General features: G+C 43.2%; 1 protein-coding gene across 8 annotated transcripts in view; it reads right to left on the bottom strand.

Annotated features, from left to right (window-relative positions):
• Positions 1-27,550, bottom strand: part of plxnb3 (plexin B3) — an 87,201-nt gene that overhangs the window by 18,893 nt on the left and 40,758 nt on the right. For 6 of the 8 annotated variants that reach the window (XM_034295939.1, XM_034295941.1, XM_034295940.1 and 3 more), the window contains 10 exons: positions 16,912-17,091; positions 10,766-10,894; positions 9,628-9,728; positions 9,071-9,203; positions 8,559-8,718; positions 6,017-6,125; positions 3,558-3,666; positions 2,922-3,050; positions 2,211-2,327; positions 119-209 (listed from right to left, as the gene is read on the bottom strand). In XM_034295939.1, coding sequence (XP_034151830.1) covers positions 119-209; positions 2,211-2,327; positions 2,922-3,050; positions 3,558-3,666; positions 6,017-6,125; positions 8,559-8,718; positions 9,071-9,203; positions 9,628-9,728; positions 10,766-10,894; positions 16,912-17,091 — 1,258 coding nt within the window. Of the gene's footprint in view, positions 1-118; positions 210-2,210; positions 2,328-2,921; positions 3,051-3,557; positions 3,667-6,016; positions 6,126-8,558; positions 8,719-9,070; positions 9,204-9,627; positions 9,729-10,765; positions 10,895-16,755; positions 16,774-16,833; positions 16,874-16,911; positions 17,092-27,550 lie in introns of those variants that run through there. The other 2 variants (XM_034295945.1, XM_034295946.1) reach the window with 2 other exon arrangements.

The following is a 27,550-nucleotide window of genomic DNA, read 5'->3' as shown; positions in this document are numbered from 1 at the left end:
TACAGTGTATAATACAATAGAATAGTCAGTATAATGAATACAGTAGAATAGTCAGCATAATGAACAGTGTATAATACCCCTGGCACTGAGTAATGACATCAGAATAGGGAAGTCTTACATCTGAGACTGGGAGCAGAGTCGATGCGATGAGAACCCCTCTGTAGGAAGATGGGAGCAGAGTACTCCAACTGTTTCAATCGGTATTGGAACTGGAAGAAGAGAAATAAAATATGTAATGATTCATCATGGGGTAAAATGTTCTATTGGTTAACTGCATATTGCAGAGGTGAGTGTATGAATATAGTGCCTGTCTGCTGGGTGGGTAATGAGATATATGTAGTGTCTGTCTGCTGGGTGGGTAATGTGATACATGTAGTGTCTGTCTGCTGGGTGGGTAATGTGATACATGTAGTGTCTGTCTGCTGGGTGGGTAATGTGATAAATGTAGTGTCTGTCTGCTGGGTGGGTAATGGGATATAAGTAGTGTCTGTCTGCTGGGTGGGTAATGTGATAAATGTAGTGTCTGTCTGCTGGGTGGGTAATGTGATATATGTAGTGTCTGTCTGCTGGGTGGGTAATGTGATAAATGTAGTGTCTGTCTGCTGAGTGGGTAATGTGATAAATGTAGTGTCTGTCTGCTGGGTGGGTAATGGGATATAAGTAGTGTCTGTCTGCTGGGTGGGTAATGTGATATAAGTAGTGTCTGTCTGCTGGGTGGGTAATGTGATATATGTAGTGTCTGTCTGCTGGGTGGGTAATGTGATATAAGTAGTGTCTGTCTGCTGGGTGGGTAATGGGATATAAGTAGTGTCTGTCTGCTGGGTGGGTAATGTGATATAAGTAGTGTCTGTCTGCTGGGTGGGTAATGTGATATATGTAGTGTCTGTCTGCTGGGTGGGTAATGTGATATAAGTAGTGTCTGTCTGCTGGGTGGGTAATGTGATATAAGTAGTGTCTGTCTGCTGGGTGGGTAATGTGATATATGTAGTGTCTGTCTGCTGGGTGGGTAATGTGATATATGTAGTGTCTGTCTGCTGGGTGGGTAATGTGATATATGTAGTGTCTGTCTGCTGGGTGGGTAATGTGATATATGTAGTGTCTGTCTGCTGGGTGGGTAATGTGATATATGTAGTGTCTGTCTGCTGGGTGGGTAATGTGATATATGTAGTGTCTGTCTGCTGGGTGGGTAATGTGATATAAGTAGTGTCTGTCTGCTGGGTGGGTAATGTGATATAAGTAGTGTCTGTCTGCTGGGTGGGTAATGTGATATAAGTAGTGTCTGTCTGCTGGGTGGGTAATGTGAAATATGTAGTGTCTGTCTGCTGGGTGGGTAATGTGATATATGTAGTGTCTGTCTGCTGGGTGGGTAATGTGATATAAGTAGTGTCTGTCTGCTGGGTGGGTAATGTGATATAAGTAGTGTCTGTCTGCTGGGTGGGTAATGTGATATAAGTAGTGTCTGTCTGCTGGGTGGGTAATGTGATATAAGTAGTGCCTGTCTGCTGGGTGGGTAATGAGATATATGTAGTGTCTGTCTGCTGGGTGGGTAATGTGATATATGTAGTGTCTGTCTGCTGGGTGGGTAATGTGATATATGTAGTGTCTGTCTGCTGGGTGGGTAATGTGATATATGTAGTGTCTGTCTGCTGGGTGGGTAATGTGATATATGTAGTGTCTGTCTGCTGGGTGGGTAATGTGATATATGTAGTGTCTGTCTGCTGGGTGGGTAATGTGATATAAGTAGTGTCTATCTGCTGGGTGGGTAATGTGATATATGTAGTGTCTGTCTGCTGGGTGGGTAATGTGATATATGTAGTGTCTGTCTGCTGGGTGGGTAATGTGATATAAGTAGTGTCTGTCTGCTGGGTGGGTAATGTGATATAAGTAGTGTCTGTCTGCTGGGTGGGTAATGTGATATAAGTAGTGTCTGTCTGCTGGGTGGGTAATGTGATATATGTAGTGTCTGTCTGCTGGGTGGGTAATGGGATATAAGTAGTGTCTGTCTGCTGGGTGGGTAATGGGATATAAGTAGTGTCTGTCTGCTGGGTGGGTAATGTGATATAAGTAGTGTCTGTCTGCTGGGTGGGTAATGTGATATAAGTAGTGTCTGTCTGCTGGGTGGGTAATGTGATATATGTAGTGTCTGTCTGCTGGGTGGGTAATGTGATATATGTAGTGTCTGTCTGCCTGCTCAGGGGGTGTGGTAATACCTTGTGAGGAGAGCAGGTAAAGGTGTACGCCTGGGTTTCTGGGTCCTTCTTCAGAGTGGCGTTGAGTTTAAGCTCCTCCCCCTCCACAACAACCACACAAGCATATGGCTCCTCCCCCTGAGTATGACATCACACCATAAAGCATCTTATTACTGTTTGCTTTCAGAGACCTGCAAAACACCAAAGGTCAACTCATTGCTTACAGTAAACAAGACGAGGCCTTATTTACATTTACATCATTTAGAAGACGTTCTTTCAACAGTACTGAGTACATCCTGTTATGGTGTTCTACCAATATCAACCTGAAAGGTTGGGGTTCCTGCCCACTTACACTTCAAAAATATCTTCAAAAAGAAAGGAAGATTAGCTTGAATCAAAAGCGTGAAAAGATGCTGCTAGTAACAAGACAGACAATTCTGAATACAGGCACAGTGAACTAACTCAGGCATAACATCTTAGAAAAAGACAGTATATCAGGCTTATTCAGATTTGTTGTTGTGTCTGAATTAAACTATGCAGCTTGTTTTCATATCTGTATGCCCTGTCACAAGCAAAATATTTTCACTCCATTTGTGCATTTTTTGTTTAATTTAAGATATTTCTTTCAAAAAATCTTTGAGGAACCTTTTTGTTGCAACAGAATGCCAGGGGGAAAATGAAAGGCTTAAGGGTTCAGGGGTTAAAGGTCAGGGTGTATAGTAAACAGTTCACCTGAAACATGTCAAGGTTCCTCCCCATTAGAGCCAGAGGTGACAGGAAACCCACAGGGACCAGAGGAGAGCTCTGCAAAGCCCAAACAGAGGGACACGAGTCCGGACCTTGAGGCGCCTGTAGCTGCACCTAGTGGTGGGATGAGGAGTTGCAATTTACAGTCACTCAAATGGTACCCTTTTCCCATAGTGCACCACTTCTGACCCGGTTTCCTTTTTAGTGAGGCACTCTGAACTAGAACCGTATGTGTCTGACTGACCCCAAATCAGAATGACAGGGTTACATTTGATTGTGTTGGGGTTCAGTTTAGGTTGTTTTGGGGTTCAGTTAGGGTTTGTTGGGGTCCAGTTAGGGTTTTGTTAAGGTATACTTAGCGTAACGTTTGGGATTAGTTAGTTAAGTCAGGGTTGGGTCTGTGTTAAGTTAGGGTTGCATATGGGTTAAGTTAAGGTTGCGTCTGGGTTAAGTTAGGGTTGCGTCAGGGTAAAGTTAGGGTTGCGTCAGGGTAAAGTTAGGGTTGCGTCAGGGTAAAGTTAGGGTTGCGTCAGGGTAAAGTTAGGGTTGCGTCAGGGTAAAGTTAGGGTTGCGCCTGGATTGGATTAGGGTTGTGTGGGGGTTAAGTTAGAGTTGCATTACCAGAGAGTTGGAGATGATGTGCTCCTTGGGACAGTTGCTGTTGTGGGTACAAAGCTCATCTAGAGCACACCAGTTACATGGCCAAACACTGCCCACACAGGCCATACACCTGAAGAAACATTAACATATAGATTCAGACACACTGTCACACAGACCATACACCTGAAGAAACATTAACATATAGATTCAGACACATTGGCCCTCATTTATCATTCTTGCGTAGAAACGGGCGTATATGTTGGCGTAAGATTTTGCTTACACTCCTCTCATCGCCTGATTTATGAAACTGTGCGTACCTTTAAAATCCTTTGATAAATGCCGCGGATGAAAACGATCGTCATTAGAATAACACGCCCCTATATATTCAAGTCTCCGCTTCCCCCACGCCCTCATTTTACGCCATGGACACACGGAAGACGGCAAAAAAGAGAAACTTCTCTGACGTGGAGATTGGGACAATCACCAGGGAGGTAGAAAGAAATAAAATTGTTTCATTTGGCAGTTTAAAAAGCGGAATAAAAGATGATGATGTGATGTGGAGTACCATTCATTCACATTAATAACTGCATGACAATTTGTAATATTCGTCTTATTATTTCATGATATTTATCAATGACGTTTATTGTTATTTAGAAGAAGAATGTCGTTATTATTATTATTTCTATTATTGTCTAAAAGAAGAAGAATGTCATTTTTATTATTTTGTCAGTCTGAATTATATTTTGGTAATTCAAAGCCTTTTATTACTGAACCCAGTCCATGCGCAACTGCCGGGCCTAACCCTGAAACGTCATGTAAAGCGCACAGACTCGCATCTGAAGGAATACATATAAGTCAAATGCTTTGATAAAGTCACACAAATGAAACCTTGAAGTCCATGTTGCACAAAAATAAACACTGAAGTTTGTAATTATGTTTTTTTAACAGTAGGTCATAATATATCACATCTTTTAGTTTGTCAGTGCGTTAGGATTTTCTTTTCTGCGCTGTTAAGGTTTCATTTCTCTCCGCCATGTCCATGTGCAATATTTTGTTGTCATCCATCCACCAAAGATCACTCCAAATATAACTATTAATACTGTTTTATTTTCAGTTTACATCTCTGCACTGGCATAACATCAGTGCACGAGGGAACTGCAGCAGGGGCAGAGTATACGGCTACACATTTTTTACTTGAGACAGGTCAAAATAAAAGTCCCGTCTCTTCACACATGCGCACAATTAACTCTTGCACAATTTTGGGTATACAACAGTCAGTATCATAATTAAACAACATAATATAACATAAATGATGAGAACATATAACTCAACATGCGCATTTCCGCACTAACTCAAAACGTGCGTACACCACCTCCTGAGCTGGCGTAGGATTTGAGAGTGCCGTACGCCAACGACCATATTGATAAATCTCAAAGTCACCGTGGTTTTGGGTGTACGCCAGGTGTACGCTGGAAATTTGGTGTACGCACTTTTGATAAATGAGGGCCATTGTCACAGACCATACACCTGACGAAACATTAACATATAGATTCAGACACACTGTCACACAGACCATACACCTGAAGAAACATTAACATATAGATTCAGACACATTGTCACACAGACCATACACCTGAAGAAACATTAACATATAGATTCAGACACATTGTCACACAGACCATACACCTGAAGAAACATTAACATATAGATTCAGACACATTGTCACACAGACCATACACCTGAAGAAACATTAACATATAGATTCAGACACATTGTCACACAGACCATACACCTGAAGAAACATTAACATGTAGATTCAGACACATTGTCACACAGACCATACACCTGAAGAAACATTAACATATAGATTCAGACACACTGTCACACAGACCATACACCTGAAGAAACATTAACATATAGATTCAGACACACTGTCACACAGACCATACACCTGAAGAAACATTAACATATAGATTCAGACACACTGTCACACAGACCATACACCTGAAGAAACATTAACATATAGATTCAGACACACTGTCACACAGACCATACACCTGAAGAAACATTAACATATAGATTCAGACGATAGGGTTTAAAATGGAATAATGAAATTAACTGTTACATGTTTAGTTTATCACCAGTGTTCTAAAAAGTGTGATGTGAAATACTGGAAATTAAACAAAAAAGCCTTTCATCACAAATGTCCCTTTTGTCTTTCTTCTCCGTTCCATGTCTGATTCAATGCAAAAAGTAAAGTATTTATTTAGGATCAAATTCATACCACAAAAAATGTATCACAAAAATGTCTAACTGTGGACCTGAGTTTTAACGTGTCTGACAGCCCTAATAAACACACTGCTTCCAACGCGACATAAACCTAAAGGATGTTTAGTATGACTACTAGCGTGTGACGTGTTGGTAATGTCATGTGTACTGTAGCTAAATATAGCTAAATACTGTGTGTGTGTGTGTCTTACGGAGAGGTGGAGTTGAGTCGGCCCACAGCTTTACAGTCATAGAAGGTGATGTTACTGGTAGAGATGGTCACGTCTCTGAACATGACCGACACACGGAGAGACATGTGATCTGTGGACAGAATACACCACAGAATAATAAGATGGACAAATCTGACGGAAACATGACGTCTGTTTAGACCACATACCAGGAGTACGACACTGTATTAACCAGGAACCAGGAGTACGACACTGTATTATCCAGGTACCAGGAGTACAACACTATATTATCCAGGTACCAGGAGTACAACACTGTATTAACCAGGAACCAGGAGTACAACACTATATTATCCAGGTACCAGGAGTACAACACTGTATTATCCAGGTACCAGGAGTACAACACTGTATTATCCAGGTACCAGGAGTACAACACTGTATTATCCAGGTACCAGGAGTACAACACTATATTATCCAGGTACCAGGAGTACAACACTATATTATCCAGGTACCAGGAGTACAACACTATATTATCCAGGTACCAGGAGTACAACACTATATTATCCAGGTACCAGGAGTACAACACTATATTATCCAGGTACCAGGAGTACAACACTATATTATCCAGGTACCAGGAGTACAACACTGTATTATCCAGGTACCAGGAGTACAACACTATATTATCCAGGTACCAGGAGTACAACACTATATTATCCAGGTACCAGGAGTACAACACTATATTATCCAGGTACCAGGGGTACAACACTATATTATCCAGGTACCAGGAGTACAACACTATATTATCCAGGTACCAGGAGTACAACACTATATTAACCAGGAACCAGGAGTACAACACTATATTATCCAGGTACCAGGAGTACAACACTATATTATCCAGGTACCAGGAGTACAACACTATATTAACCAGGAACCAGGAGTACGAGACTTTATTAACCAGGAGTATGACACTGTATTAACCAGGTTTCAGGAGTATGACACTGTATTAACCATGTACCTGGAGTTAACTGCTTTGGTAAATGGTTTATAATGGAAATTAGGCAACATGGAGGGTTGTGGTATATTTCTGATTTACTCTGGCTAAAGTCTGTACCCAGGAACTCTGTGTTGCTTGCTCCTTATTACACTGTCATCATTATTAGGGCATATACCATTCCTTATGTAGTTATTACACTGTCATCATTATTAGGACATACACCATTCCTTATGTAGTTATTACACTGTCATCATTATTAGGGCATATACCATTCCTTATGTAGTTATTACACTGTCCTCATAATTAGGGCATATACCATTCCTAATGTAGTTATTACACTGTCATCATTATTAGGGCATATACCATTCCTTATGTAGTTATTACACTGTCATCATTATTAGGGCATATACCATTCCTTATGTAGTAATTACACTGTCATCATTATTAGGGCATAAACCATTCCTTATGTAGTTATTACACTGTCATCATTATTAGGGCATATACCATTCCTAATGTAGTTATTACACTGTCATCATTATTAGGGCATATACCATTCCTTATGTAGTTATTACACTGTCATCATTATTAGGGCATATACCATTCCTTATGTAGTTATTACACTGTCCTCATTATTAGGGCATATACCATTCCTTATGTAGTTATTACACTGTCATCATTATTAGGGCTTATACCATTCCTTATGTAGTTATTACACTGTCCTCATTATTAGGGCATATACCATTCCTTATGTAGTTATTACACTGTCATCATTATTAGGGCTTATACCATTCCTTATGTAGTTATTACACTGTCATCATTATTAGGGCTTATACCATTCCTTATGTAGTTATTACACTGTCCTCATTATTAGGGAGCTTATACCATTCCTTATGTAGTTATTACACTGTCATCATTATTAGGGCTTATACCATTCCTTATGTAATTATTACACTGTCATCATTATTAGGGCATATACCATTCCTTATGTCTCCTCTTGCAAGTGCTCACTGAAAATAAGAACTTCTCAATTAACTTACCTAGTTAAATACATTATTGAAGAATTTTCATGTATCATATTTTCTTCTAAGAAGTGAAGTTCATAATTACATAAGGAATAATAACTACATAAGGAATGGTATATGCCCTAATAATGATGACAGTGTAATATTCCACATTACCATACATTAGCAGATCCAACTCCATTCCATCATTGGAACCACAAACAAACATCTGATTCAGGCCCTCAATGAGGTGAGGTGGTTATGTTGGTCAGGGGTTACCAACAGAAGTGTATACTCTATAGATGGCCATACATGGCTGTAACACTGTGTACCAGCTGTCAGTAGGTGGGGCCACGCATGGAGTGTATACAAAGCAACTGTCACGGCTGATCAAAATAGATCTAGTAACATGACACAAGATCACCGTTCTCCCACATGGATGATGTCCGTCTTCATCTCAATAAAATTAACTTGGCTAAATAACCAATTAATTACATTAAATAAAAATGTTTATCAATGTATACATTATTAAATAAATCAAAGCTGTAAACCTAAACCAAAGATGTTAACCTACCACTACCAGGTGGGTTGGGTGGGAGGAGCTCGGGCAGGGGAGATTGACAGGTGATGGTGGTTCCCGCGACGACAGCTGGCTGAGGGGGCAAGGTTCCGAAGGAGCAGGACAGAGACTCGTCTTCTGACAGGGTGGGAAGCTGAGCCACTGTCAGAGACACCTGAAAACACCACACACACCATTATATCAGGATACAGTTCTACATTTTACTACAGAAGTCTATATTATATGCAGGATGTTCGAGCCCTGAATGCTGATTAATGCATACCACGGTAATCTGTTTAACCAATTAATTTGGTCATCAGTTTATAATAGCATTAGGACACCACATGGGTTCCTGGTAGACAGCCAGGGTCTGTTCTCTGCCTTACTAGCTTTATTAACTGGTTACCAATTAAACGAGTCCAGTAAAGAGGGTTTGTCATACCAACGGTGACATACCACAGCTTTCTGCCAATCAGAATTCAGGTTTCAAACCACCCAGGTTTATGGTATTCTATAGTCCCACCCACCGGAGTCTGCTCCTCTCGGCTCTGGTTGGCCGGCTTCAAGCTCTGGACCGTCACACATTGGCTGGCTGGCTGGTAGCTCCATAGCCAGTGGTTAGCCTGGCTCTCAAGGTGACAGTCCTGCCTGCGCAAACATCTGCATCAGAGGAATAGACAAACATTAACCTCATTGCTGTCAGGTGTTCAACTCCTGGTCGGGGCTTAACAGTTCAGCAGAGGGCGACATAAATCACTGCCTCGGGTGGTGTGTGGATGTCAGACAGGGCAGCCTTGTCATGTCGCTCTCTAGCGACTCCTTGTGGCAGGTCGGGCACCTGAAAGCTCCACTGTGGTTTTTGGACAAAAGAAAGCGTTCACATCCAGAGTGCACCGACGAAAAACGTCCCGATTGGGTAAGCAGTCTAACATCTGCCCACGGCGAGTAGGGCTTCAAGAAATTGCCGTCTGAGAAAATAAATAAATATAAAAGAAAACTCTGTGTGTGTGTGTGTGTGTGTGTGTGTGGTGTGTGGTGTGTGTGTGGTGTGTGTGTGGTGTGTGTGTGTGTGTGATGCTAGTACCTTCCCTCCAGGACACACCAGCCACAGTAGGGATCTCGAACAGACAGACAGGACTGGCAGTCTGTCTGCAGCTCACACTCAGAGACAGGTACCATGGATACCTGTGAGAGAGACAGGAAGAGAGAGAGACAGGCAGGAGGCAGAGAGAGAGAGAGAGAGAGAGTGAGTAATCCTACACACATACAAATATTCAAACTAATACATACATACACACACACACACAACTACATTCTTAATTGTACTTATTTTAATCATAATTGTATGAATCATTTTCTTATTACATTGTAAAAAGCTTTGGCAACACTGTTGAAAATTGCAACATTCATGCCAATAAAACCCAATGAATTGAGAGAGAGACACCAACCAAGAGACAGGCAGAGAGACAGAAATAGAGAGAGAAGCAGAGAGAGACCAACAGAAAGAGAAAGGCAGAGAGAGACAGGAAAAGAGAGAGAGAGAGAAAGACCGGCAGAAAGTATGAGAAAGACAGGCAGAGAGTGAGAGAGACAGACAGAGAGTAAGAGAGAGACAGACAGAGAGTAAGAGAGAGACAGACAGAGAGAGGCCTTAAATATACTCAAAGTAACATTACACTCCCTCATACTGGCTACCCACACACACACACACACACACACACACACACACACACACACACACACACACACACACACAGTGTGCTGCTTTCATCTCTACATTTCAGTAAGTCTACAGATCAACAGAAGATACTAGCAGCAGGGATTTTCCACATGGAGCCTGAACAAGCCTCTGGGATCTATCAGAGATAAACCCTGTCTGCATTCTACAAGGTCAAGTCTACTTCGGCTTCACAACTTCAACTGCTTACAGTTCTCCGGGAAATATTTATATTAATATTATTCTAACAGCTTCATAAGAAATTGTCTCTGTAGGAGAAACATTTTAAATAAAACAAAATCGATAAAGTCACCTTAAGGTATAAGGGTAGGATTCAGGAAGATAATTTAGGGTTTAGGGTGTCCGGGTAGGGGTTAGGGTGTCCGGGTAGGGGTTAGGGTGTCAGGGTAGGTTTTAGGGTTTAAGGGTATGGTTTAGGGCGTAAGGGTAGGGGTTAGAAAGATGAGTTAGGGTTTAGGGCGTAAGGGTAGGGTTTAGGGCCAACCTTGCTGTAAGTGAGGACGTAGACATTCTGTTTGGACTGGTCCAGGAGTAGGTCGGCGTTGACTGGACTGTTCTGGTCCACCAGGACACTCTGATATAACATCCCTGTTCTGTTGGGCTGGAGAAAAACCTGTTCGGAAAGAGAAACAGTATATAGTCAGTAAATTACAAAGCATATGATGTGTTGGACAGAGAGCCTCTTCCTCAGGACACCAACATCACAGCCTCTTCCTCAGGTGTTTTCTCCCCCCCAGAACTGCAGATATAAACAACAGAACTGCAGATATAAACATGAGAACTGCAGATATAAACATGAGAACTGCAGATATAAACATGAGAACTGCAGATATAAACATGAGAACTGCAGATATAAACATGAGAACTGCAGATATAAACATGAGAACTGCAGATATAAACATGAGAACTGCAGATATAAACATGAGAACTGCAGATATAAACATGAGAACTGCAGATATAAACATGAGAACTGCAGATATAAACATGAGAACTGCAGATATAAACAACAGAACTGCAGATATAAACATGAGAACTGCAGATATAAACAACAGAACTGCAGATATAAACATGAGAACTGCAGATATAAACATGAGAACTGCAGATATAAACATGAGAACTGCAGATATAAACATGAGAACTGCAGATATAAACATGAGAACTGCAGATATAAACATGAGAACTGCAGATATAAACATGAGAACTGCAGATATAAACATGAGAACTGCAGATATAAACATGAGAACTGCAGATATAAACAACAGAACTGCAGATATAAACATGAGAACTTGGCGTTGTGTAAATCTGTAACTGCTGGTCTATTAGCTTAAACACGCCCCTTTATTTCCTACATAGGGGCCATAAAGTAATGCACTAGAAAGGGAAGAGGATGCCATTTGGGACAAACGCCTCCGCTCTGCCACCCTCCTCACCAGGCCGGCCCATAATGCACTGCACGTGGCTTTCCCCCTGGGAGAAGTAACCAATCAGCAGCGAGAATTACCTCTGGGCACAAATGAACTCACACACACCTCCTGTGTCAGGAGACCCTGAGGGTATTCTTTCCCCTCTTGACCCAGTATAAGACACACACACACACACACACACAGAAACACACACACACACACACACACACACACACACACACACACACACACAGAAACACACACACACACACACACACACACACACACACACACACACACACACAGAAACACACACACACACACACACACACAGAAACACACACACACAGAAACACACACACACAGAAACACACACACACACACACACACACACACACAGAAACACACACACACCTCCTGTGTCAGGAGACCCTGAGGGTATTCTTTCCCCTCTTGACCCAGTATAAGACACACACACACACACACACACACACACACAGAAACACACACACACACACACACACACACACACACACACACACACACACACACACAGAAACACACACACACCTCCTGTGTCAGGAGACCCTGAGGGTATTCTTTCCCCTCTTGACCCAGTATAAGACGCCACACACACACACACACACACACACACAGAAACACACACACACAGAAACACACACACACAGAAACACACACACACAGAAACGCGCGCATGCACACACACACACACACACACGCGCGCACTCAGGCAGCATGTGATTCACCCCTAGGGCCAGTTTATCCCAACTACCTAGGAAGCACAGCTTGTGTTCAAAACACTGACTAACTATACTACACAACAGCCTCTAGCATATTACTGCCATCACACACAAACACGCATGCCAGTACACACATGTGCACATCACAACAGCCTGAGGGACATAAATCCACTCCCAGGCCAATTTACATACACAGTAACAACAGGGAACTCTTGCAGAGGCCCAATCTCACTTCTCACTCCTGAAGAAATTAAAGATGTCGGAGGTTTCCAGGGAGTGTTTAATGTACGTTGCCTCTTATCGCATACTGAGACAGGTTTTTGTACTGGAGGTGGCGGTTGTGGGATTTCAAATTACGTGGTGAGCACTTAAGAAAAACAAGAGTAATTTACAAAAAGCCCGTAGGTATAACTAATCAATAAAGCCTGCGGCGATGTAGTATATGACCAATATACCACGGCACAGAGCCGCTCTTAAGCAGAGTGCAACTCAAGAGGCATTTGGTTCCTATTCATTTATAACAACCCCTCCTGTTTCACTGGTGGGGAAACTCGCACTCTCAGTCTTTCCTGGAGACTCGCCTGTTCAGTGGGTCTTAGGAGGCTGATTCAACTCATGACATGGTCGTTGCCCCGCTTAAATGGGTTGAGTCACAGACAGGTGGGTTGAGTCACTAAAAGGTGGGTTGAGTCACTGACAGAATCTCTGTCTGGCTTATGAGTTGGGCCAGATCTACGTGGGCAACCGTCACACCTGTTTCTGCTGAGTACATTTATTCATACATACAGTTTTAATTACTTGTAATGTTGCTGCTTTTGGTAGACAACATATGGTGACAGAATACATAAAATAATTAGATATCAGGGTTGCGTATATCCTATACATCAACTTACAGTTCCAGGGTTGAGTATATCCAATACATTAACTCACAGTTCCAGGGGTGAGTATATCATATACATAAACTCACAGCTCCAGGGATGAGCATATCCTATACATTAACTCACAGTTCCAGGGATGAGTATATCATATACATTAACTCACAGTTCCAGGGATGAGTATATCATATACATTAACTCACAGTTCCAGGGATGAGTATATCCTATACATTAACTCACAGTCCCAGGGTTGAGTATATCCAATACATTAACTCACAGTTCCAGGGGTGAGTATATCATATACATAAACTCACAGCTCCAGGGATGAGCATATCCTATACATTAACTCACAGTCCCAGTTGTGAGTATATCCTACACATTAACTCACAGTTCCAGGGATGAGTATATCATATACATTAACTCACAGTTCCAGGGATGAGTATATCCTATACATTAACTCACAGTCCCAGGGTTGAGTATATCCTATACATTAACTCACAGTCCCAGTTGTGAGTATATCCTACACATTAACTCACAGTTCCAGGGATGAGTATATCCTATACATTAACTCACAGTCCCAGGGTTGAGTATATCCTACACATTAACTCACAGTTCCAGGGTTGAGTATATCCTATACATTAGCTCACAGTCCCAGGGGTGAGTATATCCAATACATTAACTCAGTGGTAGGAGTGGTTTGCACAGTGGATGGAGTGGAGGGCTCACTGCGTTGTAGGATGAGTTGGCACTGTGGATGGTGTGGAGGGCCCACTGCGTTGCAGGAGGAGTTGGCACTGTGGATGGTGTGGAGGGCCCACTGCGTTGCAGGAGGAATTTGCACAGTGGATGGTGTGGAGGGCTCACTGCGTTGTAGGAGGAGTTTGTTGATAGTGGAGAACAAAGTTCTGTTTGTGTTGTGTTAGGTTTTGATGGTGTTGGAGATGAAAGAGGTTCTGGAGGCATGAAGAGCATCTCTGTACAAGGAGAGGTGGAGCTCATAGGCTTCAGCACGGACAGTCAGGCCAGTTCTGCTTCAACGTTCAAGCTGGCGGCCTTCCTGATTCATGGCACGGAGCTCAGACGTAAACCAGGGTAAAGAGGACTTACCCCAACCGCCTCGTCCCCTGCCTGATCAGAACGTTATGTTTCCCTCCACATTTCACTGGCACAGAAGTTCAGGACTCTTGGCTGCCCGTGTTAAAAGGGCAAGACAGGTCAGACAGAGTTTTTTTCTTAACTCATGGTGTCAAGTCTTTCATCTATCTTCAGCTCTACTGATGCTCTTCCTGTGTGTGTGTGTGTATACGTGTCAAGTCTTTCATCCATCTTCAGCCCCACTGATGCTCTTCCTGTGTGTGTGCGTGTGTATACGTGAGAAGTGTTTCATCTATAGTAGTGCTAATGGTCTCAGTGACCCTGAACAGAAGTGGGGCTTAATCTCGCTGGCTACATTTGTTCATTTTCCCACCATGACATCACAGGAGCAAGTCAAAGTGTGTGCGAGATAGAAAGAAAGAGAGTGTGTGTGTGTGTCTCATTAATGGTATGTGTGGGTCTGTGTGGTACGAAAGAGAGAGGGTGTGAAAGAGAGAGAGAGAGAGAGAGAAAGAAAGAGAGAGAGAGAGAGAGGAGGGTATTTAACCTGAGGTGTAGCAGACAGAACCAGGCAATGTGGGGATGAGCTGGATCTAGTTTCATTAATAATTCACATTAGCAACATGTTTCATGTTAATTATCTCTCTGTGGATGCGTGTGTGTGTGTGTGTGTGTGTGTGTGTCTGTCTGTAACAGTCCTAGTCGTTAACACATTACTAATGAGGAGCCAAGTCTCCCTCTGGGTTGGGCAGCTGGTGCTTGTCCAGGCTTCGGAGTGAAAATAACAGGATGGCAACTTTATCTGCCAGGGGCCACTGTGACCACAGGTTTAACATGACAACTGTGACCACGGGTTCAAAAAGACAGCTGTGACCACAGGTTCAACATTACCGCTGTGACCACAGTTCAACATGACTGCTGTGACCACAGGTTTGATATCATCTCTGTGACCAATGTATGGAAGCTCCCCTTGCAGTATGGAAGCTCCCCTTGCAGTATGGAAGCTCCCCTTGCAGTATGGAAGCTCCCCTTGCTGTATGGAAGCTCCCCTTGCTGTATGGAAGCTCCCTTTGCAGTATGGAAGCTCCCCTTGCTGTATGGAAGCTCCCCTTGCTGTATGGAAGCTCCCCTTGCTGTATGGAAGCTCCCCTTGCTGTATGGAAGCTCCCCTTGCTGTATGGAAGCTACTGAATATGAAGTGGAGGTCCTGCTGGGGGAAGTGAACAGCAAACGAGAGGTCATATTCAGTAGCGTCAGCAGTTCTGAAGTGGAGGTCCTGCTGGGGGAAGTGAACAGCCAACGAGAGGTCATATTCAGTAGCGTCAGTAGTTCTGAAGTGGAGGTCCTGCTGGGGGAAGTGAACAGCAAACGAGAGGTCATATTCAGTAGCGTCAGTAGTTCTGAAGTGGAGGTCCTGCTGGGGGAAGTGAACAGCCAACGAGAGGTCATATTCAGTAGCGTCAGTAGTTCTGAAGTGGAGGTCCTGCTGGGGGAAGTGAACAGCCAACGAGAGGTCATATTCAGTAGCGTCAGTAGTTCTGAAGTGGAGGTCCTGCTGGGGGAAGTGAACAGCCAACGAGAGGTCATATTCAGTAGCGTCAGTAGTGGATATAAAATAACAAACAAGATGCTTGGGATGCCATTACTTATTCAGTGAACCCTATCTGGAGACGGACGGACAACTGAGAAAGTTAAATATAACAATTCGTTCTCAAATCTGAGGCCAAAAAAAAGATTGCCAAACACAGAGGAACAATGTAATGTATTATAAAAAAAATATTATAAATGATGAAATATTATTGTAATTACAATCCTAGTCTTTTAATCCAACTATTAATGAGGAAAAAACAAAAACTAATTATTTGGCACAAACATGTCAGCGCTCAGATCTGCGTAAGTGTGCTCTTGAGTGTGTGTAGATTCTGTTCCTACCTAAGAACAAATCCCAAATGAGTAAACATTGGTGTCAGAATCTTCAGGGAAACTTTCTTCTTAAGAATGGTTGTTGATTAAGGCCCAATGAATTCATTAAATAAATCGATTCTAGAAGAAAGACTTGTAATGCTTGTCCAACTGCCGTATCTTTATTAGAAACTGAAACAGAAGCTGGTTTATATCCAGGCACACTTTCAGTAGTGAGTGACTGCACTTTTATGATTTTATGTTGCCCACGGCTTTTCTCAACTGAGACAGAAAGGACCAAAACAGTCCTTGAACAGTGAAACAAACGTCCCCGGATCATTCTAGTACATAATTAAGAACTGTGCAACAGATTATGTTCAAGTGTGCAGTTCATCAATGCAGAACAATGGTTTGTGTGTGTGTGTCACATATTTGTACCTTGTGCAGCCAGCCCTTCTTGTCGCCCAGCAGAGCGATGGTATGTGTGTGTGTTTGCGTGTGTGTCTCATATTGTACCTTGTGCAGCCAGCCCTTCTTGTCCCCCAGCAGAGCGATGGTGTGTGTCTGTGTGTGTGTATGTGTCTCATATTGTACCTTGTGCAGCCAGCCCTTCTTGTCCCCCAGCAGAGCGATGGTGTGTCCGGCCTCTGTGACGGTGGTGACAGCGGTAAGCTGGACGTCCCTGGTCAGGGAGGGGTTGGCCGACAGGGCCACGGCCGAAGCGATGGGGCTCGGGGTATGTTCCCCTCCACAGGGGTACTCCTTCAGCGAATCCTAGACAACAGGAGGCCAATTGATCAAGGTGACCGATCGGCAGGTTGATCGGACAATAAACATGCTTTAGAAGGACATGACAATCGGTTCTGGTGCAGTCACACTGTGATTCTTACATAACCAGCTTATGCACTGTTATAAACAGGTTTATGCACTGTTATAGCAGGTGTATGCACTGTTATAGCAGGTGTATGCACTGTTATAACAGGGTAATACACAGTTAAAGCAGGGTAATACACTGTTAAAGCAGGGTAATACACTGTAATAGCAGGGTAATACACTGTAATAGCAGGGTAATACACTGTAATAGCAGGGTAATACACTTATAGTAGGTTTATGCACTTATAACATTGTTATGCACTGTTATAACAGAGTTATGCACTGTTCTTATTTTGCTGGTCCGTTAACCTATTTCTACTCCAGTAAATTAGTGCCCCAGTGAGACACAGACAAAATATGTTAGTAGTGAGTAAAAACAATTTCTGTCTCCCACCTGACTCAAAACTCAAGAGGAAAAACAAGTTACACCCAAGCAGCAGAAATAGGCAAGCCTAGCCATACCAACTGGTTCAAACCAAACTAACCGCAAACCTCTGGGGAACACCAACCAACCCAGCAGACCTCCAGAAATACACTGGTTTTAAATATACCAGCCATAAATGGAGGCAGATGACTCCGGACTTCAACAGACAGCCAGCATGGGACAGACAGGGTGCAACGCTGCATATCTGCCAACAGGGGGAGACTTGGATGTAACCTACAACTAGCAGCTGGGACAGATGAGCCTTTACTGAAGCACAACCAAAGTGATGTGGTGAAGATGTGGCCTTATGACATCTGACTACTGTTAAACATGCCCAGGTTCAGTTGTTATTGATCCTGGGACATGAACAAGTTACATGTTTAGACAGGTAGAGACATCTTGATATTTTTGTTCTCTGATAATAAAAATTATACATTGTCAAGAAAATATTTTATGGAAAAGGATCTAATGTGATTGGTCAAAAACAAATGAGTGGGGGAAAAAAATCAGAATCAGGCTGAAACCTATGAGTCACACACATCCACTAGCCTTACTAACCCTTCACGTCTCTGGCCAAACGCCACATCCACAAGCGCGACTACCCCTTCACGTCTCTGGCCAAACGCCACATCCACAAGCACAACTACCCCTTCACGTCTCTGGCCAAACGCCACATCCACTAGCCTGACTACCCCTTCACGTCTCTGGCCAAACGCCACATCCACAAGCCTGACTAACCCTTCACACGTCTCTGGCCAAACGCCACATCCACTAGCCTGACTAACCCTTCACATGTCTCTGGCCAAACGCCACATCCACTAGCCTGACTAACCCTTCACATGTCTCTGACCAAATGCCACATCCACTAGCCTGACTAACCCTTCACATGTCTCTGGCCAAACGCCACATCCACTAGCCTGACTAACCCTTCACATGTCTCTGGCCAAACGCCACATCCACTAGCCTGACTAACCCTTCACATGTCTCTGGCCAAACGCCACATCCACTAGCCTGACTAACCCTTCACATGTCTCTGACCAAACGCCACATCCACTAGCCTGACTAACCCTTCACACCCGTCTCCAGGGAAACACCAGTCCCACTACTTTGACTACTCCCCCAAGTCTTCAGGGAAACACTATATCCACTGGGACTACAGCTGCACGATTAATCGAAATTATATTGAAATCGCAATTTGAACACTTCTAAACTGCAGAAAGCGGGGATACTGATTCTTATTTTTTTTTACGCACAATCTAAATAATTATTTTTACTGGTGTGCCATCTTCACCATAATCACATAGACTTTAGAATCTGTTTGCCTACAAAATTATTATTCAGATTATCAGTATAAAAGTTGGAGTCTGGCAACCGAAACGATTGTGTCAGTCTACACATCATCCCCTACCTTTTTTAAGACAAACGTTTACAATTCAAATGTCCAGCTGTATGTCTCAAATTGGTCAATCAAAGTATACAATATATTGTTCTGATCACGCCTCTCACTCATCCAAATGTATTAAAAGTGAGTTCAAGAGAGTATTCTTAAAATATCATAATTTTGTAATGGTTTAATATCAAACGAAAGTAAAAGCCACAACCCAATAACGCAGTAAAACACACGGGTCTGGGAGACCATATTAACTGTAGGCACTCTGTACCGCAAATTCTAACCTGTCAGAAATATCGAAGACATAGAGCATACTGCGAAAGAATAGTGGAGTAGGGCATGGTGTTAAAGTGAGGAAGAGGATCGACTAAGAAAATGAACCCAGAGGACAATGAAATGGAGATTAGGGATGATTTGTTGGACTATCTGGTGTTTGGGAATATTTTGGGTTCCAGAGACATGTCACAGTGGTTGGAACAACACGTGGAATCACAACAAACCTGTTTCAACAGGAGACAGCGCCATAGCAACGTGCATGACAAAATGCATGACAGAGAAGACTCCTGACCAGCCCAAAAATACAGGGCAAACACATGGCTCAGAGCAGCCAAACAATCATAATCAGGGGTGGCGGAACTGTTCTCTGACGGGGTTTCAAGATTTCACCTTTTAATGTGCATATAGTACAGACGTAATTTAACTCTAAATATGCAGTCATACCAATATGCAATGAATTGATCAACAACAGGTCATTTTTTATTTATTAGTCTATAGCAAAAGTGGAAAAATTGTCCAATCTGGGACTAGTCCTGCAGTACATTATATTACCGGGCAAGAATTTTTTCAACACAACTGAATTTCACCGTTTCATGCAATTCATCTAAGCACGCCCTTTCCATTTCCAAACAAAAATGCAAAATTTGACAGAATGTTACAATATAACAAATGTAATTCATGTTAACTGCTTGGTTTTTGGGAATTATTTTCGTTTCTCGGGAGGGGGGTGTATCCAATGTAAAATATGGCAAGCTCAAAATATTCTGGCACCGCCGAATAGGCAAGATTCTCAGCTTCCGGCAAACACCCCGTTTACCCACATATGGGCTACCTTCCTCATATTCATCATCACTGGTAACCCAGTTATGGGTAAGAGTGTTTCTATAGCACACACAGCGTAGAATCTGCAAACCAAACACCCACTGGATTTATGCAAACAATGATGATAACATTCTGCCGGTCAGCACAGGTTACTTTGAAGTTAACATTCAATTAACAAGGTTTCTGGGAAAGCCTTTATCTACCACAAGACTGTTTTCATTTGTGTTATTCCTAACGGCTACACGAAGATACCAGCATAATGCTCAAAGAACAGGGCTGTTCTCGTTGCCTCTTCAAATAGTTGCACGAAATAGGGGTCACTGATGCATTCTGATCTTAACAGTAAATTAATGAATATTCAAAACATTTAGCTGACTCCCTTTTTAACTCAATACCATCCAGAATGTGGCCGAATTCCCTTTTAATTACAGAATTTCACGGTTCGATCTGAGTTTTTTTCAGCATTGTGGACATTAAACTAAACACACCTTAGAGCTAAGAACAAACTATGATTATGTAGCGTACAACTGATGCCCCTCTTCACAGGCCTAAAAAACATCTATTAAATATTATTTTTTTTGGAAGTATAATAATGTCCTCAAGCATCAGGTAAAGTGAACATCCCAACTCAGATCATACAAACAGTATGGTCCCTCAGACAAGGCCAGGCTTCCCTTTGGCGTTGCTATAGCATTTTGTTAACTAGTGAATCAGGTTTGATTGGCTCATCACATGCAGGGCTCCTGAGACAGACAGTGTTGAACAGCCCATTGAGGTCAGTGGCGAGTGACACACAGTCAGACGTTGCAATATGTGGTAAGGAATGGATTGCCGGGATTACAGTGTTTCTACCAACGCTTTAAGCATCTGTTTTGCCATTCCATTATAATTCCGTTGTGCTCCGGGTGTTTTGTCAAATGTCCTCCGGACCACCGGCGGGCTGTCATCGGGTGTAATTAACTGGTGTTTGGACTGAGATGGTCATGCTGAGTAATCTGGCTGTTTGTCAGTAATGTTGACTGGTCAGACCAGAGGTCAGTAACTCTGAGTTAACGGATGTCTGTCATTGGTCAGTGGTCACTAAATACAGTACCAACAGTGTTCACGGTTGGAACAGGATAATGAACAATAATATTAGTAGCAGGGCTTTCTCTGACTGAAAATAAAACAGTTATTGACAGTTAACTGTCCTTTTGGCCAGTTGATCAGTCGTCATTTTTAAATGTGTATTTTTTTTTATATCCACACATTCTTTAATGAAGGGCTGGAGTGATATATTTCAGAGCACATTCTCCAAAAGGGCTCAAAAGTAATACACATTTTTCTTCACCCTGTAATGAAAAATGTATTTAGGTTGTTTTAATTTCATTGCCGCTGCATGGTGAACAAGTTTTGTTACGGTTTCAGAGTTATGCTGAACATAATACTAGCTCATCTTAAGACTTAACTCAAGTTTGCAACAAAATCAACTGGCAATCTTCTGCCATACGCTGTCCCTGCAGACAGGCTGTGGTTCTGGGTTCTTCTGCCACACACTGTCCCTGCAGACAGGCTGTGGTTCTGGGTTCTTCTGCCACACACTGTCCCTGCAGACAGGCTGTGGTTCGGGGATCTTCTGCCACACGCTGTCCCTGCAGACAGGCTGTGGTTCTGGGTTCTTCTGCCACACACTGTCCCTGCAGACAGGCTGTGGTTCGGGGATCTTCTGCCACACGCTGTCCCTGCAGACAGGCTGTGGTTCTGGGTTCTTCTGCCACACGCTGTCCCTGCAGACAGGCTGCGGTTCGGGGATCTTCTGCCACACGCTGTCCCTGCAGACAGGCTGTGGTTCGGGGATCTTCTGCCATACGCTGTCCCTGCAGACAGGCTGTGGTTCTGGGTTCTTCTGCCACACGCTGTCCCTGCAGACAGGCTGTGGTTCGGGGTTCTTCTGCCACACGCTGTCCCTGCAGACCGGCTGTGGTTCTGGGTTCTTCTGCCACACGCTGTCCCTGCAGACAGGCTGTGGTTCGGGGATCTTCTGTCACACGCTGTCCCTGCAGACAGGCTGAGGTTGGGGGATCCTGAAGATGTCATGGTAAACGGGCCAATTCTACCCATGCAACACAAATGTTTTTAAAAACACTGGATTTGCCCTGAGGCAGAATAACTAAGAAGGCAGTGATTACTGGAGCTTCCACACAATGAACCAGTGGACTGAATGGGGCCAACCCTCAACACACCTGTGCACCATCTAAAAAAAGATCACATTTGCACCTGCCTAAAAAACCACACAATGAGCCAGAGGACTGAATGGGATCAGCCCTGAACACAGCCCTGGTCAGGGCTCATGACTGGCTAGCTAGTAGTCCGTTCTAAGGACATGGAGAAAGTGTTAACATGTCAGTTTAACACAGGACAACATGTGACAGGATGCATCCCAGTGGTCAGTAGGGAAGGATATGGGTCAGAGGTCAGCGAGGAAGGATATGGGTCAGAGGTCAGCGAGGAAGGATATGGGTCAGGCAAACCCAGCCAGATGCAGGATTAACCAGGATTTATTCACCCTGCAAGCCTACAGATGAGAGGACCTAAAATCAAAACGAAAAAGAAGGCTGCTATCTGGGTGAATTCCCAGTGCCAGGGTACCACACAGAGATGGACACAAACAGCTGTTACCATATAAGGAAAAACACAGACACATACCTTCCAATTACGCTTCAAAGGAGAAGCCAGACCAGCAGAGAGCTGTGTTTAGGCAATTTCCATAAACTGTTTATGGTCCACTGACTCTGGTGTGTCGCTGTTTTCAGGTAGCCAACCAGTCAGGACTACAGATAACCAGACCAAACAGCGGTTTTCTGGTTGGCAACCAGTCAGGACTACCCAGACCAGACCCAGACTAAACAGTTTTGTCACTACCCAGACCAGACCCAGACTAAACAGTCCTGTCACTACCCAGACCAGACCCAGACTAAACAGTCCTGTCACTTCCCAGACCAGACCCAGACTAAACAGTCCTGTCACTACCCAGACCAGACCCAGACTAAACAGATCTGTCACTACCCAGACCAGACCCAGACTAAACAGTCCTGTCACTTCCCAGACCAGACCCAGATTAAACAGTTCTGTCACTACCCAGACCAGACCCAGACTAAACAGTCCTTTCACTTCCCAGACCAGACCCAGACTAAACAGTTCTGTCACTACCCAGACCAGACCCAGACTAAACAGTTCTGTCACTACCCAGACCAGACCCAGACTAAACAGTTCTGTCACTACCCAGATCAGACCCAGACTAAACAGTTCTGTCACTACCCAGACCAGACCCAGACTAAACAGTCCTGTCACTTCCCAGACCAGACCCAGATTAAACAGTCCTGTCACTTCCCAGACCAGACCCAGACTAAACAGCTCTGTCACTTCCCAGACCAGACCCCAGGCTAACAGTTCTGTCACTACCCAGACCAGACCCCAGGCTAACAGTTCTGTCACTACCAATTCTATATATTTTTTTGGTGTGTGTCAGTTTAGCCAGAGGGAGGGTTTGGTGCGTGTACATTCAGCCAGAGGGGGGGTTTTGGTGCGTGTCAGTTTAGCCAGAGGGGGGGTTTGGTGCATGTCCATTCAGCCAGGGGTTGGGGTTTTGGTGTGTGTCAGTTTAGCCAGAGGGGGGGTTTTGGTGCGTGTCCATTCAGCCAGAGGGGGGGTTTTGGTGCGTGTCCATTCAGCCAGAGGGGGGGTTTTGGTGCGTGTCAGTTTAGCCAGAGGGGGGGTTTGGTGCATGTCCATTCAGCCAGAGGGGGGGTTTTGGTGCATGTACATTCAGCCAGAGGGGGGGTTTTGGTGCATGTACATTCAGCCAGAGGGGGGGTTTTGGTGCGTGTCCATTCAGCCAGAGGGGGGGTTTTGGTGCGTGTCCATTCAGCCAGAGGGGGGTGTGAGTTGGTCTCAGTCCGTTTAGAAAGCACTCAGAAGGATTAGAGGTGGACAGAGCAGCTGGACTAATCTGTCAGCATGAAGACAGCTGTCACTCAGACTGACCACAGGCTGGAGATCAATACAGCAATCTGGTCTCACTGTTTGATGTTACACTGAACAATAAAAATAAGCTAATGGTCTCATGTTTCATGAGCTGATATAAAAACTTTTCCATATGTAAAAAAAAAGCTTGTTTCTCTCAGAGTTTATAGTTTCATAAAACACATGAATTAGGGCAAATTACTTCATTTAATCTGTAACTCAAACACCTCTGAAACTGTTGCATCTTTTCTTTGTATTTTAGTTCAATGGTAAACATTGATTTGACAATATTTGTTAGTTTATATATCTTTACTTGCACCAAAACCTTTGTATTTTTCCTTAATATCATTTAATATATCGTTCTCCAGCTTATACTGTAGTGATGGCCTATAGAAAATCAAACAATACAGTACTCCTCATTACAGCTCACCTTCTCCCCCATAGGGACAACCCCACAATAAACATAACATTTTGAATAGCCCAGCCCATTTTCCTGTCAGGAAAGAGTTAAAGGGGCATTTCATCCAGGCAGACCCTTAAGATTATGGAAAACAATTTATGTGGGAATTAGCACCTGAGATGTGGCCAGCTATCTGAAATGTTTACAGTCCTCCTTAGGTTTGAATTCTGTCCATGTGACCTTAAAACTGCAAGTTTATGACAACATTTGCTTGTTAAACCATGAGTCATTCACTGGTCTGTCATTATGTTGTCTGGTTCCATTGTGTTTTCACTGGTCATGTCATTATGTCGTCTGGTTCCATTGTGTTTTCAATGGTCATGTCATTATGTCGTCTGGTTCCATTGTGTTTTCACTGGTCTGTCATTATGTCGTCTGGTTCCATTGTGTTTTCACTGGTCATGTCATTATGTCGTCTGGTTCCATTGTGTTTTCACTGGTCATGTCATTATGCATCGTCTGGTTCCATTGTGTTTTCACTGGTCTGTCATTATGCATCGTCTGGTTCCATTGTGTTTTCACTGGTCTGTCATTATGCATCGTCTGGTTCCATTGTGTTTTCACTGGTCTGTCATTATGCATCGTCTGGTTCCATTGTGTTTTCACTGGTCTGTCATTATGTCGTCTGGTTCCATTGTGTTTTCACTGGTCTGTCATTATGCGTCGTATAATTCCATTGTGTTTTCACTGGTCTGTCATTATGCATCGTCTGGTTCCATTGTGTTTTCACTGGTCTGTCATTATGCATCGTCTGGTTCCATTGTGTTCATTCAATGGTCATGTTATTATGCGTCGTCTGGTTCCATTGTGTTTTCACTGGTCTGTCATTATGCATTGTCTGGTTCCATTGTGTTCATTCAATGGTCATGTCATTATGTCGTCTGGTTCCATTGTGTTTTCACTGGTCTGTCATTATGCATCGTCTGGTTCCATTGTGTTTTCACTGGTCTGTCATTATGTCGTCTGGTTCCATTGTGTTTTCACTGGTCTGTCATTATGCATCGTCTGGTTCCATTGTGTTTTCACTGGTCTGTCATTATGCATCGTCTGGTTCCATTGTGTTTTCACTGGTCTGTCATTATGCATCGTCTGGTTCCATTGTTTTTTCACTGGTCTGTCATTATGCATCGTCTGGTTCCATTGTGTTTTCACTGGTCATGTTATTATGCATCGTCTGGTTCCATTGTGTTCATTCAATGGTCATGTTATTATGCGTCGTCTGATTCCATTGTGTTTTCACTGATCATGTGATTATGCGTCGCCTGGTTCCATTATGTTTCTTACCACACCATTTTCATGTTACTGTGTTTGGCAGAATCTGAACCAACTAATATAATTAAGGTAAATGCACAAAAAATAGAAATCCCCAAAATTAAAATGAATAACCCCCCACCCCATCTTTCAAATACAAAAAAGGCAAAGCAGTAAATACTTTAAAAAACTTTTTCTCCACATTTTAACTTTGTAAATTTAGTAGAATCTGCTTTTATGCACAATAACATGAAAGGCACTTTCACTGTCATATCAAACCATTTTCCATGTCCTTTTCAGGACACTTTTACCTGTATGTAATAACCATGCTGGATAAACAGGGGTCTGTCTAATACTAATATTGTAAAAACTCAAGTACCACTAATCGCCACAAAAACATTCTTACTCTCCTCTTCATTTACAAAGGCTAAATAGAAACTATAAAGCACTATATGGAGCTATGCAGCACTACTCAGCACAACACTAAACTACAAAGTGTTACACAAAGCTACACGGAACTATCTCAGCCCATCACAGAGCTACACAGTGCTACATTGCACTACATAATGGTACATAACACTACATAGTGCTACATAGCCCTATACAGTGCTACATAGCACTACACAGCTCAGAGGTACCTAGGCAGGTAGAGGCTCCTCTAATCCTCTCGGATGCAGCGTTAAAGCAGCATCAGGTTAAGTAGTAGAAGGCTCATCCGGTTTTAGGTCTGGGATGACTGCAGACTTTTTTTCCAGCCAAGCTTTGTAAAAGACCTAATCCAATAAAGACTTAACGGTACAACCAGGTGTATTAGCTTTCGCACAGGCCTGAATACAGTGGTTCTGCAAAGCATTCGGACCCCTTCACTTTCTCCACATTTTGTTGTGTTATAGACTTAATTCAGAATTAATTTATTGTTCTGCCATTAATCAACACAAAACTCCCCATAATGACAAAGCAAAAACATGTTTTTGGAAATTTGTGCCAAATCAATTACAATATAAAGTGTACAAACGCATCCAGACCCCCCAGTCCGTGACATGTAGAGGCACCTTCAGCAGTGGTCACAGCTTCGGGTTTTCTTGGGTACGCCTCTAACAGCTTTGCACACCTGGATTGGGCAGTTATCATTTCTGTCCAGATCCTCTTAAACTTTTTGTCAGTTTGGATGAGTAGTGTCCTAAAGCAAAAATCTTCAGGTCGCCCCAGAGATGTTCAGTGGGATCCTGGCTTTGGGTGGGCCACTCAAGGACATTCCCAGACTTGTCCTGAAGCCACTCAGATGTTCTATAAGGACTTCGTGCACCCTTCCCACAATCTGGACCAGTCTCCCAGTCCATGCCGCTGAGAAGCATCCCCACAGCAACATGCTGCCACCACCATGTTTCATGATAAGATGGTATTAGCTGGATGATGAATTGTACCATGTTTTTGCCTGATGCAGTGCTTGGTATTTAGACCTAATGGTGCCGTTTGGAAAACTTCACATTGCATGTGCAAATGCCTTTTTACTCAGGAGTGGCATTAATCCAGCCTCTTTAAAATAATGCCCTGACTGATCTAGTGCTGCCACAGGTGGACTTCAAGTTCTGGAGGCATCTCAAGCATGTTCAAAGGACACAGAAGCTCAATTTGCAATTTAAAACTGTTTTTCACATTGTTATTATGGGCTATTTTGTGCAGGTGGATTTCACCCAAAATGAATGAATCAGTTATGAATTAAGTGTAGCGGTCA

The sequence above is a fragment of the Esox lucius genome, chromosome 12, assembly GCF_011004845.1.
Source record: "Esox lucius isolate fEsoLuc1 chromosome 12, fEsoLuc1.pri, whole genome shotgun sequence".
Lineage (NCBI taxonomy): Eukaryota > Metazoa > Chordata > Actinopteri > Esociformes > Esocidae > Esox > Esox lucius.
The sequence above is the reverse complement of the archived record's forward strand: the minus strand, read 5'-3'. Positions and strand labels throughout refer to the sequence as shown.